A 13,671-nucleotide genomic window follows, 5' to 3' on the forward strand; every position below is an offset into this window, starting at 1 on the left:
TCGCAAACTTCCTCAACTTCGCGCAGCATCTGACCAAGATCATCTTCTACAACGTGTCCTTCAGTATCTTCTTCAGGCTCACCCATTGCAGTATCTTCAAAAAAGGCACCGTAATTGGCCACAAAAGTTAGGAATTATGTTATCTTCTTCTTCATTATTATCCAGCATAATCCCTCTTTTTCCATGCATGGTCCGAACATAGTAGTTGGGCATGAAACCACAACTAAACATGTGATTGTGGATGGTTCTTGATGATGAGTAATCCTTCCCATTCTTATAGAATTCGCATGGACAACAAACAAAACCGCCGTACTTGTGTTTCTCAGCCACTTTTACGAATTCATGCACGCCATCAATGAACTCCATTGAACGTTGGGCGGTCATTTACATCCATTGCCGACTCTTCTAGGTGCACAGTTCATTTATATACATCGTTAGTGTCAAAATATATCATTCTTTAAACAATATTTGAAGTAAAACATAATTAATTGAATCACTTTTTGATACTCTTCAGCTCATTTTCTTACATGGTTGATTGATTCCGAAACAAATTGGATTTTCTTGGGCCCTCGCTCCGAAAGAAGGGAGAACACCAAATCAGTTCTAAGATTTGGTGTCTCTTTTCTATTGGAGAAGGGCCCAGGGGAGGCCATGCAATTTGTTTCAGAAAAAGATCCCTATATGCATCATTAGAGTGTCTTCAAAATTATATACAATTTGCTTTGTATTTGAAAGAAACATATATTGCAATCAGAGTTTACAATTCATCTGTATACATCATTAGAGTGTCAAAATAAATCATTTATTAAGAAATATTGGAACTAAAAAAAATTAAATCTCTTTTTGACACTCTTCAGCTTATTTTCATGGTTGATTGATTCCAAAACAAATTGGGTTTTCTTGGTCCCTCGCTTTGAAACAAGGGAGAACACCAAATAAGTTCTAAGTTTTGTGTCTCTATTCTTTCGGAGAAGGGACCAGGGAAGGCCATGCAATTTGCTTCAAAAAAAGATCCCTATATGCATCATTAGAGTGTCTTCAAAATTATATACAATTTGTGAATACAAAATTTGAACAGAAACATCTATTGCAATCAGGGTTTACAATTCATGTGTACATCATTAAAGTATCAAAAATCATTTATTAAACAATATCAGAACTAAAAAATAAATTAAATCTCCTTTTGACACTCTTGAACTCATTTTCATGGTTAATTGATTCCGAAACAAATTGGGTTTCCTTGGGCCCTGGCTCCAAAGAAGGCAGAACACCAAATTAGTTCTAAGATTTGGTGTCTCTCTTCTTTCAGAGAAGGGCCCAGGGGAGGCCATGCAATTTGTTTCAGCAAAAAGATCCCTATATGCATAATTAGAGTATCTTCAAAATTATATACAATTTGCAAATATAAAATTGAGCAATATTGGAACTAAACTAGAATATATTATCTCACATGGGTAACAATTATACTAAAATAATAGTAAAATAATCCAATTGCTAACTACATCTAAATAAATAATTTTCTTATGCCTAATAATTTATAACAACTATAAACTAAATCGGGTGCAAACTACATCTACAAATATTTATCATATGTATAAACTAAATTAAGTGCTAACTACATCTAAAAATTAATTTGCTAAGACATGGAGAAAAATTACTAACCTTTTAAAAAAATTACAAAAATTCTCCTCCCCTCCCCTCGCTTGGTTGCCATGAACAATGAGTTCACTGCAGTTTGGAAGGGGAGGAGCTGGGGTATCTATAGGGCGGGACAAAGGCACTAGTTGGTGCCCAATGACCCGGCGCAAAAAATTAAATCATTAGCACCGGTTAGAGGTCCCAACTTATGTCAATGGCCAGCACTGGCACCGGGTCATGGCATGACCCGGTGGTAATGTCTGGTCCATAAGCACCAGGTCGTACCTCCACGTGATGTCTTTGATGCATGGGCCATTCGGTACTGGCTCGTGGCACCAACCGGTGCCTTTGCTAGCAAATTGGCACCGGTTTGTGCCGCGCGGGCCCTCAACACAGACCAAGAATACCGGCTGTTGTTGCAAGCAGTACTGATATCTCGTATCAGTACTAGTTGTAATAGTAACTGGTACTTTTGATCTGGATCTTTGGTCCCCATCTTTGTACCCATTCTGAAGGCAAATTGGGAGTGTGCATGTTGCAATTAGAGAGTACCCTCTTGATTTTTAGCTCACCCTCCGCCTATTTTCAGCCTATCAGTAAGACAAGGCGGCCTGCTATTGGTCCAGTGTCTTGGAAACGGATAAGCGCGAGCAGAGCAAAATGGCTCCAAAGTCGTTTAGTTCCCAAAAAAATTTGTGCAGTACTCGTCACATTAAATTTTCAGACACATGCATATAACATTAAATACAGTTAAAAAAATAACTAATTACATAGTCTAACTGATTCTTACGAGATGAATCTAATGACACTAATTAATTTATGATTGGATATTAATTATCAAATAACAACGAAATGTGCTACAGTAGCTAAATTCAAACTTTTTCACCAACTAAACACCCCCTCATAACAATATATACAGTAGTAGTACAACTTCGTGAACACGTCTCCCCTCACGCGCTCAGGGTCATGCTACAGTGACGGACAGAGGGCAATAATGCAGCTCCTGCTGCTCGTCGTCCTCGCCCAGCTGAGCCTCACCGGCTCCAGCCCTCCGCCGGATCCCGTAGCCTGCACCAACGGCACTTCCAACTGCATCATCAACAACCCATATGCCTCCTTCCCGGACCGCAGAACCTGCCACGCCGCCCGGGTCGCCTATGTAACACCCAGGTGCTTAGAGCACATGCTAATTAAGTTTAGAATTTTCAAACCGGGTCCACAATGTTGAGCGGCCTTTATGCGCGCTCAACGCATGCCGAGCATCGGCTCGCTGCCGTGCCGTGCTGCACCACTCCGCTGCTCGCCCATACCGTCCTCATCTCTATCCCGAGCCGCCCACTGCTCTCTCCCACACGCGCCCCTCTTCTTCCTCCCTTCGCTCTTCTTCTTCCTCCTCTACTCAGAGCTCGAACGGAGCCATGGATGGCCTCCTAGCCTCCGGCCGATTCGACGTCTCCACGACCTCCCAGTCCAAACCCTCGCACCCAATCCTCCCCCACCACCTCCTCCAGCTTCCCCAAACCCCAGCCGAACTCCTTCTCGGCCCAATTGACGGGAATCGAAGCTCCAGACCACCATGAACAGTAGTTCCGCCCCTCACCGTCGAAGTCCTACCTTCGGTCCTTCTCCATCCAACCTAGGTATAGAAATCGACTCCCCTCGACTCACTGATGCTTGTGCTCTCCTCGTTCTTACACGTTCCCATTGTTTCCGCGCTCGTTCCCGAGCCATGCCGCTGCCGGCATGCTGCTGCTCGCCGCAAGCCACGTGCACGCGCCTCTGTGCCGCGCCGCCGAGCGCCCCCACTCCACCCAGCCTTGCTGAATCCTCCCATGGCCGCCCCGTCGCCAGCCACTCACCGGAGCGCCGCCACACGCTGTCGCCGACCGCCGCCGTGCACTGCTCCCGTGGACAGCACGCCTCCGGCCGCCCTCCGCCACGCTAAGATCACCCAAAGGTAGCCCGTGACCTCTTGCTCCTCCCCCACCTAGCTCTCGCCGCCGGTGAGCGAGCTCGCCGGAATCGAGCTCCCTGAGCCTCTTCTGTTCCAAAAATCGCAGCTAGGGACCCCAGGCAACAATAGAAAGAAGTGCAGGGGCCTTTTTGCGAAGTCCATGACTCAGGTGAATAGTGCTGCGAAGGGTTCTTTTGCAATAGTTTGGCTGAAAATTTGAAAAATCATAGTAAATCAGAAAAAATCAGAAAAATGCAAAATAAAATTTGTTGGATTCCTTGTTCTAAGATCTACATCTTTTCTTACAGGTTGATTTTTATTTTCTGAATAGTTTTTGCTCTAGTTTAAATATTAGTTTAAGTGGCTGTAAATTTTGAAAATACACAATAATTTGTAGCAAAATGATAAAATGGTGAAACCAATTTTGTTAGCTTTGTATTCATGCCTAGTATCTAAGATAATTTTCTTGGATTTGTTCAGTTAAGTTTTCATGACTTTTCTGAATTAACTTTTATAGGACAGCTGAAAATTTGTGATTTTTGTAAGTAAATATAGAAAAATGATTTTACTGCAAATCCAATTTTCATGTGTTCCTTGTAATGTCCTCTACATGTTCAATTTAATTTCTGATTTATGCTTGCTGTGGTAGTTCTTTTCTTAATTCTTGCTCTAGTCGTTGCTCGCATGTTCATTAGTATTACGTTTGTGCATCATTGCATATGTGCCATTCATTATGCATGTCTTATCACCCTTGCATAATCTAGGGTATCACACTAATGCATACATCTCATTTCATGCATAGCATTTCTTGCACAATCATGGCATCATGCTAATTCTGGTATCTCATTCATGCTTTATAGTGACTGAACCGTCGGAGAACGAACCCATTGAGCCTGCCGAGTCCGTCGAGCCTGAACCCGGAGTCCAGTTCATGGTCGAGCCCGAAGTTAACCAAGGCAAGCAGCTAAGCATAATCCCTTGCACCTATTTAATTTGATTAGTTTAGTTATCTCACTTGGATATTGTTGGGTTATATATATACTATGTACGTATTACATTCTTGTACCTATTTTCATGCATTCTCCTTCCTTGATTCGTTTATTCATATCATTGGCACCAGTTAGACCGTTAATAACTTAATCTTATTAGATGCTTAGCCCTGCTTAGAATACTCATATTGCTTGCTAGAAAGGAATGGTTTGGAGTATCACACTTACCTGATTATCCTTGATCGCACTTGAGCATCTGGGGCAAGTGGAATGAAGTATCTAGATTCGAGCGGAATGTTAGGGCCTACAGAATGAAGTCACATGGGCATAGTCCGCTTGGATCGATTAAGAACCGAGTGGACGACGTCGGTTTTGAGCACCTTTCCGTGCTACCACATATCCAATATAATGGTACATATGAGCCAATTACCTTCTTTGATTTGATCATTGATGTGCAGTCCTAAATACGTGGCTAAGGGCTACGCAGAGAGGCTTAGAGGTGTCCCCGGGTGGACCTATGTGTAGAAAAGTTTAGAGTTGTCCCCGGTGGAAATTAAGTCTCTACGCGTAAGATAGGTGTGAAAATTTCAATGATCGAGCCTTGTTGGGAACGGTTGACACGAGTATCCCCTTATCCAACTTTAGCGGGTTGGGTGAGTCGTATGGTCCTTGCGTCGTGTGGGTAAAGTAGTACACCCTTGCAAGGTTTTAATCAATTCGAATTGCCGCGCTCTCGGTTATGAGCAAGCTCTTTATCCCATGAACTCCTTGTAGAATTTCGATTATGATGGGAATGGTTCATGTTACAGCTATGATCAGTTATAGATTATATTACTCTCTTAATCAACTAAAATTGTTTGGGGTTGGGTAAGATTAATTAATTCTGATAGTTGATAGTGTAGAGAGCTAATGTTTATGCAATAAATACTTAACCTTAAAGCTTTTACTTGAGTCATTGCTTGATCCTTGTTTATTTAATCGCATAAGTCTTGCGAGTACCTTTTGTACTCCTGGTGCGGGGGAGGAGTAGGTCGTTGTGGCTGTGATGATGTTCTTGAGCAAGGCATCATTATCTTAGTATGTCTTTATCGAAATCGAGATTCGTGAGAGCATGTAAATGCAATAAACTTTACGTTTCTATTTAATATGACTTTCATGAGCCCAAGTCTTGTAATGGAAGTTAGTTGAACCCTCCTATATCGAACTTGTAATATTAAGTGTGTAAAATTGCTCTTTGTGGATCATCGACAATGTACATGCTTGTATAACAGTACGTGTGCTTAATTCTGTGCATGTGGCAAACACGTACCAGGACTACCGAGTTTGCTCTCGTTCTAGATGAATTGTGTTGATTAAGTGCCTCTAAAGTGTGGATTAGCACGTGGCGTGTCGAGAGACGGACACGTGCTAGCCCTCATCTTAAAGAATTAATCAATAATTTCACCTAAACCGACTGCAAATTGGGCGGTTCTCACATCACCCTCGCAGCGAGCATGAGCTCGTCGCGGCCGTGGCGGCCGCAGTGGCGGCCAAGCGTAAGGTGAAGGTCGTCACGAGGTACTCTCACAGCTTCACCAAACTGGCCTGCCCCGGCGGCAGCGCCGGCGCCATCATCAGCACGCGGTGGCTCAACCGGACCGTGCGGATCGACGCCAAGAAGCGGCTCATCACGGTGGAGAGCGGCATGCTCCTCAGGGAGCTCATCCGTGCCGCCGCCGCGGCGGGGCTCTCGCTGCCTTACACGCCGTACTGGTATGGCCTCACCGTCGGCGGCCTCCTGGCGACCGGCGCGCACGGCAGCTCGCTGTGGGGCAAGGGGGGCGCCGTGCACGAGTCCGTGGTGGCGCTGAGGATCGTGACGCCGGCACCGGCGAGCCGGGGCTTCGCCATGGTGAGGGAGCTCGGCACCGGCCACCCGGACCTCGACGCGGCCAAGGTATCCCTCGGAGTCCTCGGCGTCATCTCTCAGGTACTGATGAGACTCTGCACTTAGCCATCATTTATGAATTGTACTAGAAATCCGGTAGTGCAGTGTATTTTCCTCGTAGGCTTAATATGATGTATTGTGTGTGATTCCATTGTCCACTTCTTCACATGGATATCAAATATTTTATTTTTCTTGTTCATCTAGAAATTATATTTTAAGACTAATCAATTCCACACAATGGAATCTTCCCTACTAGCTGCTAGTACGCGGGACCATTGTAATTTCTTTTTAATTTTCTAAATCAAAGTTTTACATAATAATAGCTACTTGATTTTTGTAATGTTCAGCAGAGTGGCCAAGTAGAGTTTAACAGAGGAAGATGATCCAAACACTTAATTTCTAGGCTTATAAATGAAATCAAATAAATAAGATTTTTTCAAGGTAAGATACATGTTAGTTCTGCCATGCATATTCTGAAATTGATTATCAGGTTTGAACTCAAAGGTTCAATTATGTTTCCAAAACGACGTATATCGTTACAGTATATATGTACGTTGATCATCGAGCCAGAATATTGTGCTAGAAAGATAAGGTTGCGCTATAGTTTTTACTGTGCACGTGTCTCAATGGGGGTTGAAAAAGTTCACCAAATTTAGGTCTTTGATCATTGGATTTTCCTTTTCAAGATCTCGTTGTTTTGACCGACGACAACGAAATTTTAATCTCGAATAATCTCTTTGTAAACTTTTTGCCTAGAGTTACTGTGCACAGTTCAAATTTTAAATAAGGGACGAGCGTTTATGCACAAAAGAAAAAAAAGTAGGCAGGGGATCATCGCCTTCCTCACTCAAGTACTTAAAGATGGCAACGGGTACGAAAAACCCGCGAATCCGCGCATACCCGACCCGCTGGGTGCGGATTTGGGTTTGGGTTTGTACCCGCGGGCGCGGGTGCGGGTATGATTGTAAACTCAACGGGTATTCTATAACGGGTTTGAAAATTTAATATCCAAATCCGAAAACCCGGAAACCCGCTGACATGTGGACCCTAATACCCTATATATATATATATATATACCATCTCTAGGGTTTCTCTCATTTTCTCCCCACTCCTCACTCCCAGCCGCCGCCCCCCACCCCACCCCGTGGCGCACCACCCCACCCCCTGGCGCAAGCACCCGGCCGTCCGGTGGCGCCTCCAGGGCTCCAGGCCTCAGCGCCGCCTGCCGGCGCCCTCGCCCCTCCGTCCGCGCGCGGCGCGCCCAGGCCCCGGCGGCCGGCGCCCTCGCCCCTCCGCGCCACGCGGTGCGCCCAGGCCCCAGCGGACAGCGGCCCCCGACGCCCTCCCTCATCCCTCCGCGCCCAGAGGCCACGACCCAGGCGAGCGCAACCTCCGACCCCAGGGCGAGCGCCCTCCCTCGTCCTTCGCGGGTACACGGGCGTGCCCACGGGTACGCGGGTATCCGCGGACAGCGGGTACGGGTCTGGGTTTATACCCGTCACGGGTTGCGGGCGCGGGCACGGATTTAGGATTGCGGGTGCGGGTTTCTGAAATTAGTACCCGCGCGGATTTTACCCGTTGCCATCCCTACAAGTACTCTTTAGATGCACCCTACGTAGACGTGGAGGTATCCACACCTTTTATTACTTTAGCTGATTGAAACAATTCAACTATTGGAAACCCTTTATCACTAATCTGATCGTTCCAAATTGTAAGTTATTTCAACTTTCTTACCAAATCAAAATATTTCAAATTTGACTAAATTTATACAATAAAATACCAACATTTAACTGTCGTGTAGACGAACAATGCTAAAAATACCTAGACTTTTCTAAAGTAACTTAAACACATATTCACAAAATCGAGGTGAAAGATGGAAAATTCTCACACGTTCTAGGTGGGCTTTTACACAGCAATTTTGTCCTCAAGCAAAATATGGAAAATGTCATTTAACTTAAGAGGGTGTTTAGTTAGTAAAAAAATTTGGGTTTGGGTACTGTAGCACATTTCGTTGTTGTTTGATAATTGATGTCCAATTATGGATTAATTAGGCTTAAAAGATTCATCTCGTTCTAATCAATTAAACTGTGTAATTAATTATTTTTTCAAATATATTTAATGCTTCGTGCATGTGTCTCAAGATTCGATATGAAATTTTTTTGAAAACTAAACACATGGGATTTTGAAAACTAAACACATGGGACCACGCATCGTAGATCCAAAACAGTGGGCGCATCAATAAAACAAGACTTGTGTGTCCATGGCACCACGCGTCGTAGATCCGATCCAAAACAGTGGGGGCATCAATAAAACAAGACTTGTGTGCTGTCATATTCTAGATCCATACCATCCAATGACAATGACAACGCTATGTCCGATGTTCTGCTCGGCTGCGCTGCTGCGGTGCTTCATGTTCTGCTCTCGGCGGACTTTGACATGTGGTTGGATCTCTGGTGAAAACTATGTTCGATGCTTCGGATCGGTGACGTTGGCATCTGGTGCGTCATATCCTTGTTGAGGGCATCGTCTGGGGATTCCTTCATGCTCATGCCGCTGGCAATCTGATTTTTTTAGCTGAAGAACTGGAAATAAATTTGTAGGGGGCGGGTGACCCGCCCCTACAAATGGGCGTTATTTTTTGGGACGGGTGAGGGGGTAACCCACCCCAACAAAAGTGAGGCCGGTCCCTCCTAGGCCGGCATTCTATGGATTTTGGCCACTTGCCACCCACTTCTTGTGGAGGGCTCTGATGTTCTTCTGGAGTCGGTATTTGCTTGCATTGGTCTGAAGCGTGACAGTTTGCGATTGGCATGTCTCGGCCCTCCGCTTCATCGACTTGCTGATCAACGACTATGCTTTGTCTAGGGAAGTGGATCTGTGGTGTTTTGCCGGAGCCTTGCTTGCATGTGGGCCTTTCCATCAATTGCTCAAGCCTTTCGACCTTACACTACTCCATTCACCTTTTTCACCGCCGGTTCTAAAAACACATCACCGCCGGTTTTGAGCATCCTTTGATCTAACTCGATGGTGATGGGTAAATCTAATACCGTCAGTTCACCACCCGACAGTGTTGCTCTTTGAAAAAACAAAAAAAATCACGCCACAGCTACTGCTGCCCACGAGCTGCCGCCTCGCTTGCCACCGGCTGACTCGGTCCCACATGTGGCTGCCCCACTCGGGCTGCTCGGCTCGCAATCTCCATGCTCTCCGCTGCCCCGCACGCCTCAGCAGCCGCCGCGCTTGAAGCCGCTGTGCTTGCTGCCGCCGAGCTTGCCGCCACTGCGTTCGCCGCTGCCCCGCGCACCTCAGCCGCACGCGGGATTCGCCCTGCTCGTCACCCACCACCGCTGCTCACTGCCCCGCTGCCGCCATAAGCGAGGGGTGAGCGGAGGGGGAGCGGATGCGCCGCCGCCACCACGAGCGAGGGTTGAGCGGATGGGGACCGGATCCCGCCGGCGCAGCTGTCCTGCGAGAGATTGAGGGAGAGGAGAGGGGCTGCACAGAGAGGAAGAAGAGGGGATTGAAAGCCAGAGAGGAGAGGCTGAGAGGGGTAGGAAGGAGAGAGGGATTGGTGACAGAATAGTGCGGGTGAATTAATAAGGACAAGCAGAGAGAGGTGCAGGGGATTTTACTCGTTCTCTTGGCTTATCACCAACGGGTGAACGGGTCATATTTGGAACCACCGGTGATAGTGCTTATCACCGCCGTTTCGTATTATGATCCGGCGGTGATAGACTATCACCGCCGGTTCAAATTAAACCGGCGGTGATGAGATGTTTGCGATAATGAATTCTGTAGTAGTGTAAAATGTAACTCTTTGATGGGTGCAAGTTGGAATGGCTTGGACTTGTGTCTGTGAGCACACTGGTAAAAATTGAGACCGAAATTCCATAGTGGCTAGACTGGTTGACCTGGGATTTCTTCCAAAACAGTTCATTTTTCTACCATGTGTTCCTGCAATCACAACTCACCCAAAACTTGTTACACATTAAAAATAAGCATAATATGTATGAAATATAGTACAAATCGCCATTTATTCCAGGGAAGTTGATGGTCAAAATGTGAAATAATGGTCGTCAACAACTTTTGCACAAACTTCACATGCCACAAGCAACCTTACGGTTCCGTGTACTTTGGCTACTACATGTGCGAGCATATAAGGGTGCAAGGGAGATACACTACTAATCCCGAACATGTAAAGGCCTACTCTTTATTAGGGAAAGATGCATATATGTATATTGTTTTAATTGTAACTAACGCTTGCTTAACTTTTCCATAGCATCAATAATTGTAGATTCACCCGGAAAAGCATGCTACCCGGCTCCACGAGAAACAACTTCTAGATGTAGTCAACGATTTGTGTCATTTTATTCTGCATGCAGTGGTCAATGTGAGGAGCCAATTCTTTTATGAAGCACAAGAATTAGCAACGGATGATAAATACATTGGATTTTGTGAGTGGCACAACCAAGAGCATTGTGCTGCCTCCGGTAGCGTTCCTAGGGAATAGGGGAGAAACATGTATTCAATGTGCACTTTAATGATGTAGTCTATTGATGTTCTATTTCCAAATAATTTAATTTTGTATGTGTAAATATTTTTATCAAACATATTCCACGTCTCGATCGCGAACTAGCTTGATAGATGTTGACGGTCTATTTGACCTATTTTGACCGCCAACTCCGACATGAAAACCATGATTAAAGATGGAATATATGGTAGCATTGGATTAAATACTAATGAATTTCATAGATGTTGGTTTGAAATTGTATGCAGGTAAATTTGAGCTAGAATTGAAACTAAGTGGCAGGTCACGATCCAAGGTACAAACTTTTGACGAATCAGAGCGCGACACGTGTTGTCACGTGGATCAAAGGGCCCATCAGATGAAGGAAACCGACATTACAGAGACTTAGGCACATGACAAGGCCAATGGAACCCACCTGAAAGCTTCCTGGCCAAGGGCGGTGGCCAGAGGTCGGGCCCACTGGTTCGGCCGACCCGAACAGTGGCAGGCGCCACCGACTACCAGCTTTGGCCAGCAACTTCCTTACATCGGTTTGAGGTGCCTCCCCTATTGTAAACGTCGTGTGAAGACCCCATACTCCTCCCTATAAATACAAGAGGGGGTAGAGAATGAGACACACACACCACACACCCTTCACCTCTCTTCTCCACTTGGAGCTTGGGAGCTCTCCTTAGGTGCATAGGAAGCCTAGGATTGTAGAGAAAATAGGGAGAGAGTGAGGATGAGTCGGAAAAGTGCCAGGCCTGTCGGCACTTTTCTCCGCTTGTACCTCGACGGTTACTTATTGGTCATTGTAATTGTTTGTGACTTTTTCAGTATTCAGTAATTTAAATTCAAGTTAAGTAGTAGTTCCTGGTTGTTTATTGGATTGAGTGTTCACTAGTAATAGTGGGTAGCTGTAGTCTAAAACTCCCGATAAAGATGGATGTTCTTGGCTAGAACTAGAGCTAGTAAACGACAGTGTAGGCGTGGTGCCTGGACTAGACTTTACCATTCGATTGTTGTAGCATCCCACAGTTTGTAGAGGTGGCATGCAGGTGGTGATAGCCCTGTTTTGTGTCATTGTAATCCTCCATGTTCGATTGCACGACAGCAACCTATATCAGAACTTCTGGTTTATCCGGGCGATAATGAAGCCCGACGTAAATAGCTAAACTTAGGCTTTTCTTGTCTTAATACCTGGAATTTGAATGGTCCTCTCTACCCTTGATCCTACCGGTGTTGTGTCCTTGGATGAGCCTGAACCATAGATATCGTACTCACGTTCCCTTGAATTCGATAATCCTTGGAATTCTCTGAGGTGAAAACTACAGTGATATCTGTGCGCTTGCGGATTCTTTCACGACGCTCAATTGTACCAATAATAGATCAAAATTGGTGGGAATACAAATTTTAAAAAATAGTGGGAAAAAGAAATGGAAATTTCAAATTCAAATTGGTAAATTTTTTGGCAGGCTGGGAATCCATTTCCAAGGGCGGGTCACGCCCTCACACGCTCTTAGAAATCCATTTTCGGGGGCGGGTCACCTCCCCACCTACCCCTGAAAATCGATTTCCACCCCTGCAAATGCATTTCCAGGAGCTGGTGAGGGTGTAACCCACCCCTGGAAATGAATTTTTAGAGATGGGTATGTTAGCTGCGCCTAAAAAGATATTTTTAGCTGCGAAAACTAGCAACGGATGAGCTACAAACCCCTAAATATCCTTTTGTGTCGTAGTGATGATCACCTAAGGAAGTTGTATCAATTGTTGTTGTTGGACTATGCATGCACTTGCAAATGATACAGACAAACACAAACCATGTTATGCACTAGGGCTTGGACTACCATTGACTGACCTTGACGTCTTAGATCCTAGAGAGAGAATAGATTTAAGATATCAAGATGTATTCAAAATATTTTATGAAAAAAATATTAAACATACGGCACAATAATAAGAAAATTCAAACATATGGCACAATACATGTATTGATCACAACATGAAGGATCTACATAGTACCTGCTGTTGTAATAGGAGGAAGTGTGGTGCTGGTCACGTTCACTGGTGCTGGAGGTGGACGCTCGAGGAACAGGTGGCGCTGCGAGTGTGTCGATGAAGCAGATGCAGAAGCATCTGCACCTCTGGTCCGAATCGAGTGCTTCATCATGAATTCTTCACCACTGCGCCGGAGTGCACGGCCGCACGACACCCACTGCCATGCTGCCACCCGGGCTTCCGGGCCATCACGCCGTCGCGCCGCACCTGAGCGGTTGCAGACCTCACGCCCTGGCCAGGCTGCAGGCCTACAGTGGTGCAGCCTGCAGGCCCGACCGTGGACAGCCTGAGAGCACGCACTCATAATTCCTGGGCGGGGCCGCGCTGAAGTAATAAACCAAGTTTATTTATAAATTTTTTATAAATAGGTATAACTTTTCGCGACGAATCTAATGACAGTAATTAATCGATGATTTGCTACAGTAATGCTACAGTACCGACCTCTAACCGTACGATCAAATGTCTCATTAGATTCATCTCGCAAAGTAGTGAAGGGATTGTAGAGTTAGTTTGTAAACTGTATTTATTTAATACCCCTAATTATTGATCAAAGTTTGCACTATGTGTGCTAGGATCCAAACCAAACAGGGCCTCCACTTCC

The 13,671-nt window shown here is 45.4% G+C and overlaps 1 protein-coding gene and 1 long non-coding RNA gene across 5 annotated transcripts; both read left to right on the plus strand.

Moving 5' to 3' along the window:
* The first annotated feature begins 2,593 nt into the window (after positions 1-2,593).
* Positions 2,594-11,899, plus strand: LOC120678574 (probable L-gulonolactone oxidase 6). 3 transcript variants are annotated; one of them, XM_039959823.1, is made up of 3 exons: positions 2,594-2,795; positions 6,060-6,550; positions 11,285-11,899. In XM_039959823.1, the coding sequence occupies exons 1-3, from the start codon at positions 2,633-2,635 to the stop codon at positions 11,297-11,299; spliced, it is 669 nt and encodes a 222-aa protein (XP_039815757.1). In that variant the 5' UTR covers positions 2,594-2,632; the 3' UTR covers positions 11,300-11,899. The 3 variants fall into 3 exon arrangements, with proteins under 3 accessions (XP_039815757.1, XP_039815756.1, XP_039815758.1); XM_039959822.1 differs by lacking the exon at positions 11,285-11,899 and adding an exon at positions 10,803-11,188; XM_039959824.1 differs by lacking the exon at positions 11,285-11,899 and adding an exon at positions 10,788-10,938.
* On the plus strand, positions 2,860-4,661 carry LOC120678575. 2 transcript variants are annotated; one of them, XR_005676636.1, is made up of 4 exons: positions 2,860-3,278; positions 3,366-3,595; positions 3,699-3,761; positions 4,453-4,661. It is a non-coding gene; the product is annotated as an uncharacterized LOC120678575 (long non-coding RNA). The 2 variants fall into 2 exon arrangements; XR_005676635.1 differs by lacking the exon at positions 3,699-3,761 and having other exon boundaries at positions 2,883-3,595.
* Positions 11,900-13,671: the final 1,772 nt, after the last annotated feature.

Source organism: Panicum virgatum, chromosome 6N (genome assembly GCF_016808335.1).
Source record: "Panicum virgatum strain AP13 chromosome 6N, P.virgatum_v5, whole genome shotgun sequence".
NCBI classification, from domain to species: Eukaryota; Viridiplantae; Streptophyta; class Magnoliopsida; order Poales; family Poaceae; genus Panicum; species Panicum virgatum.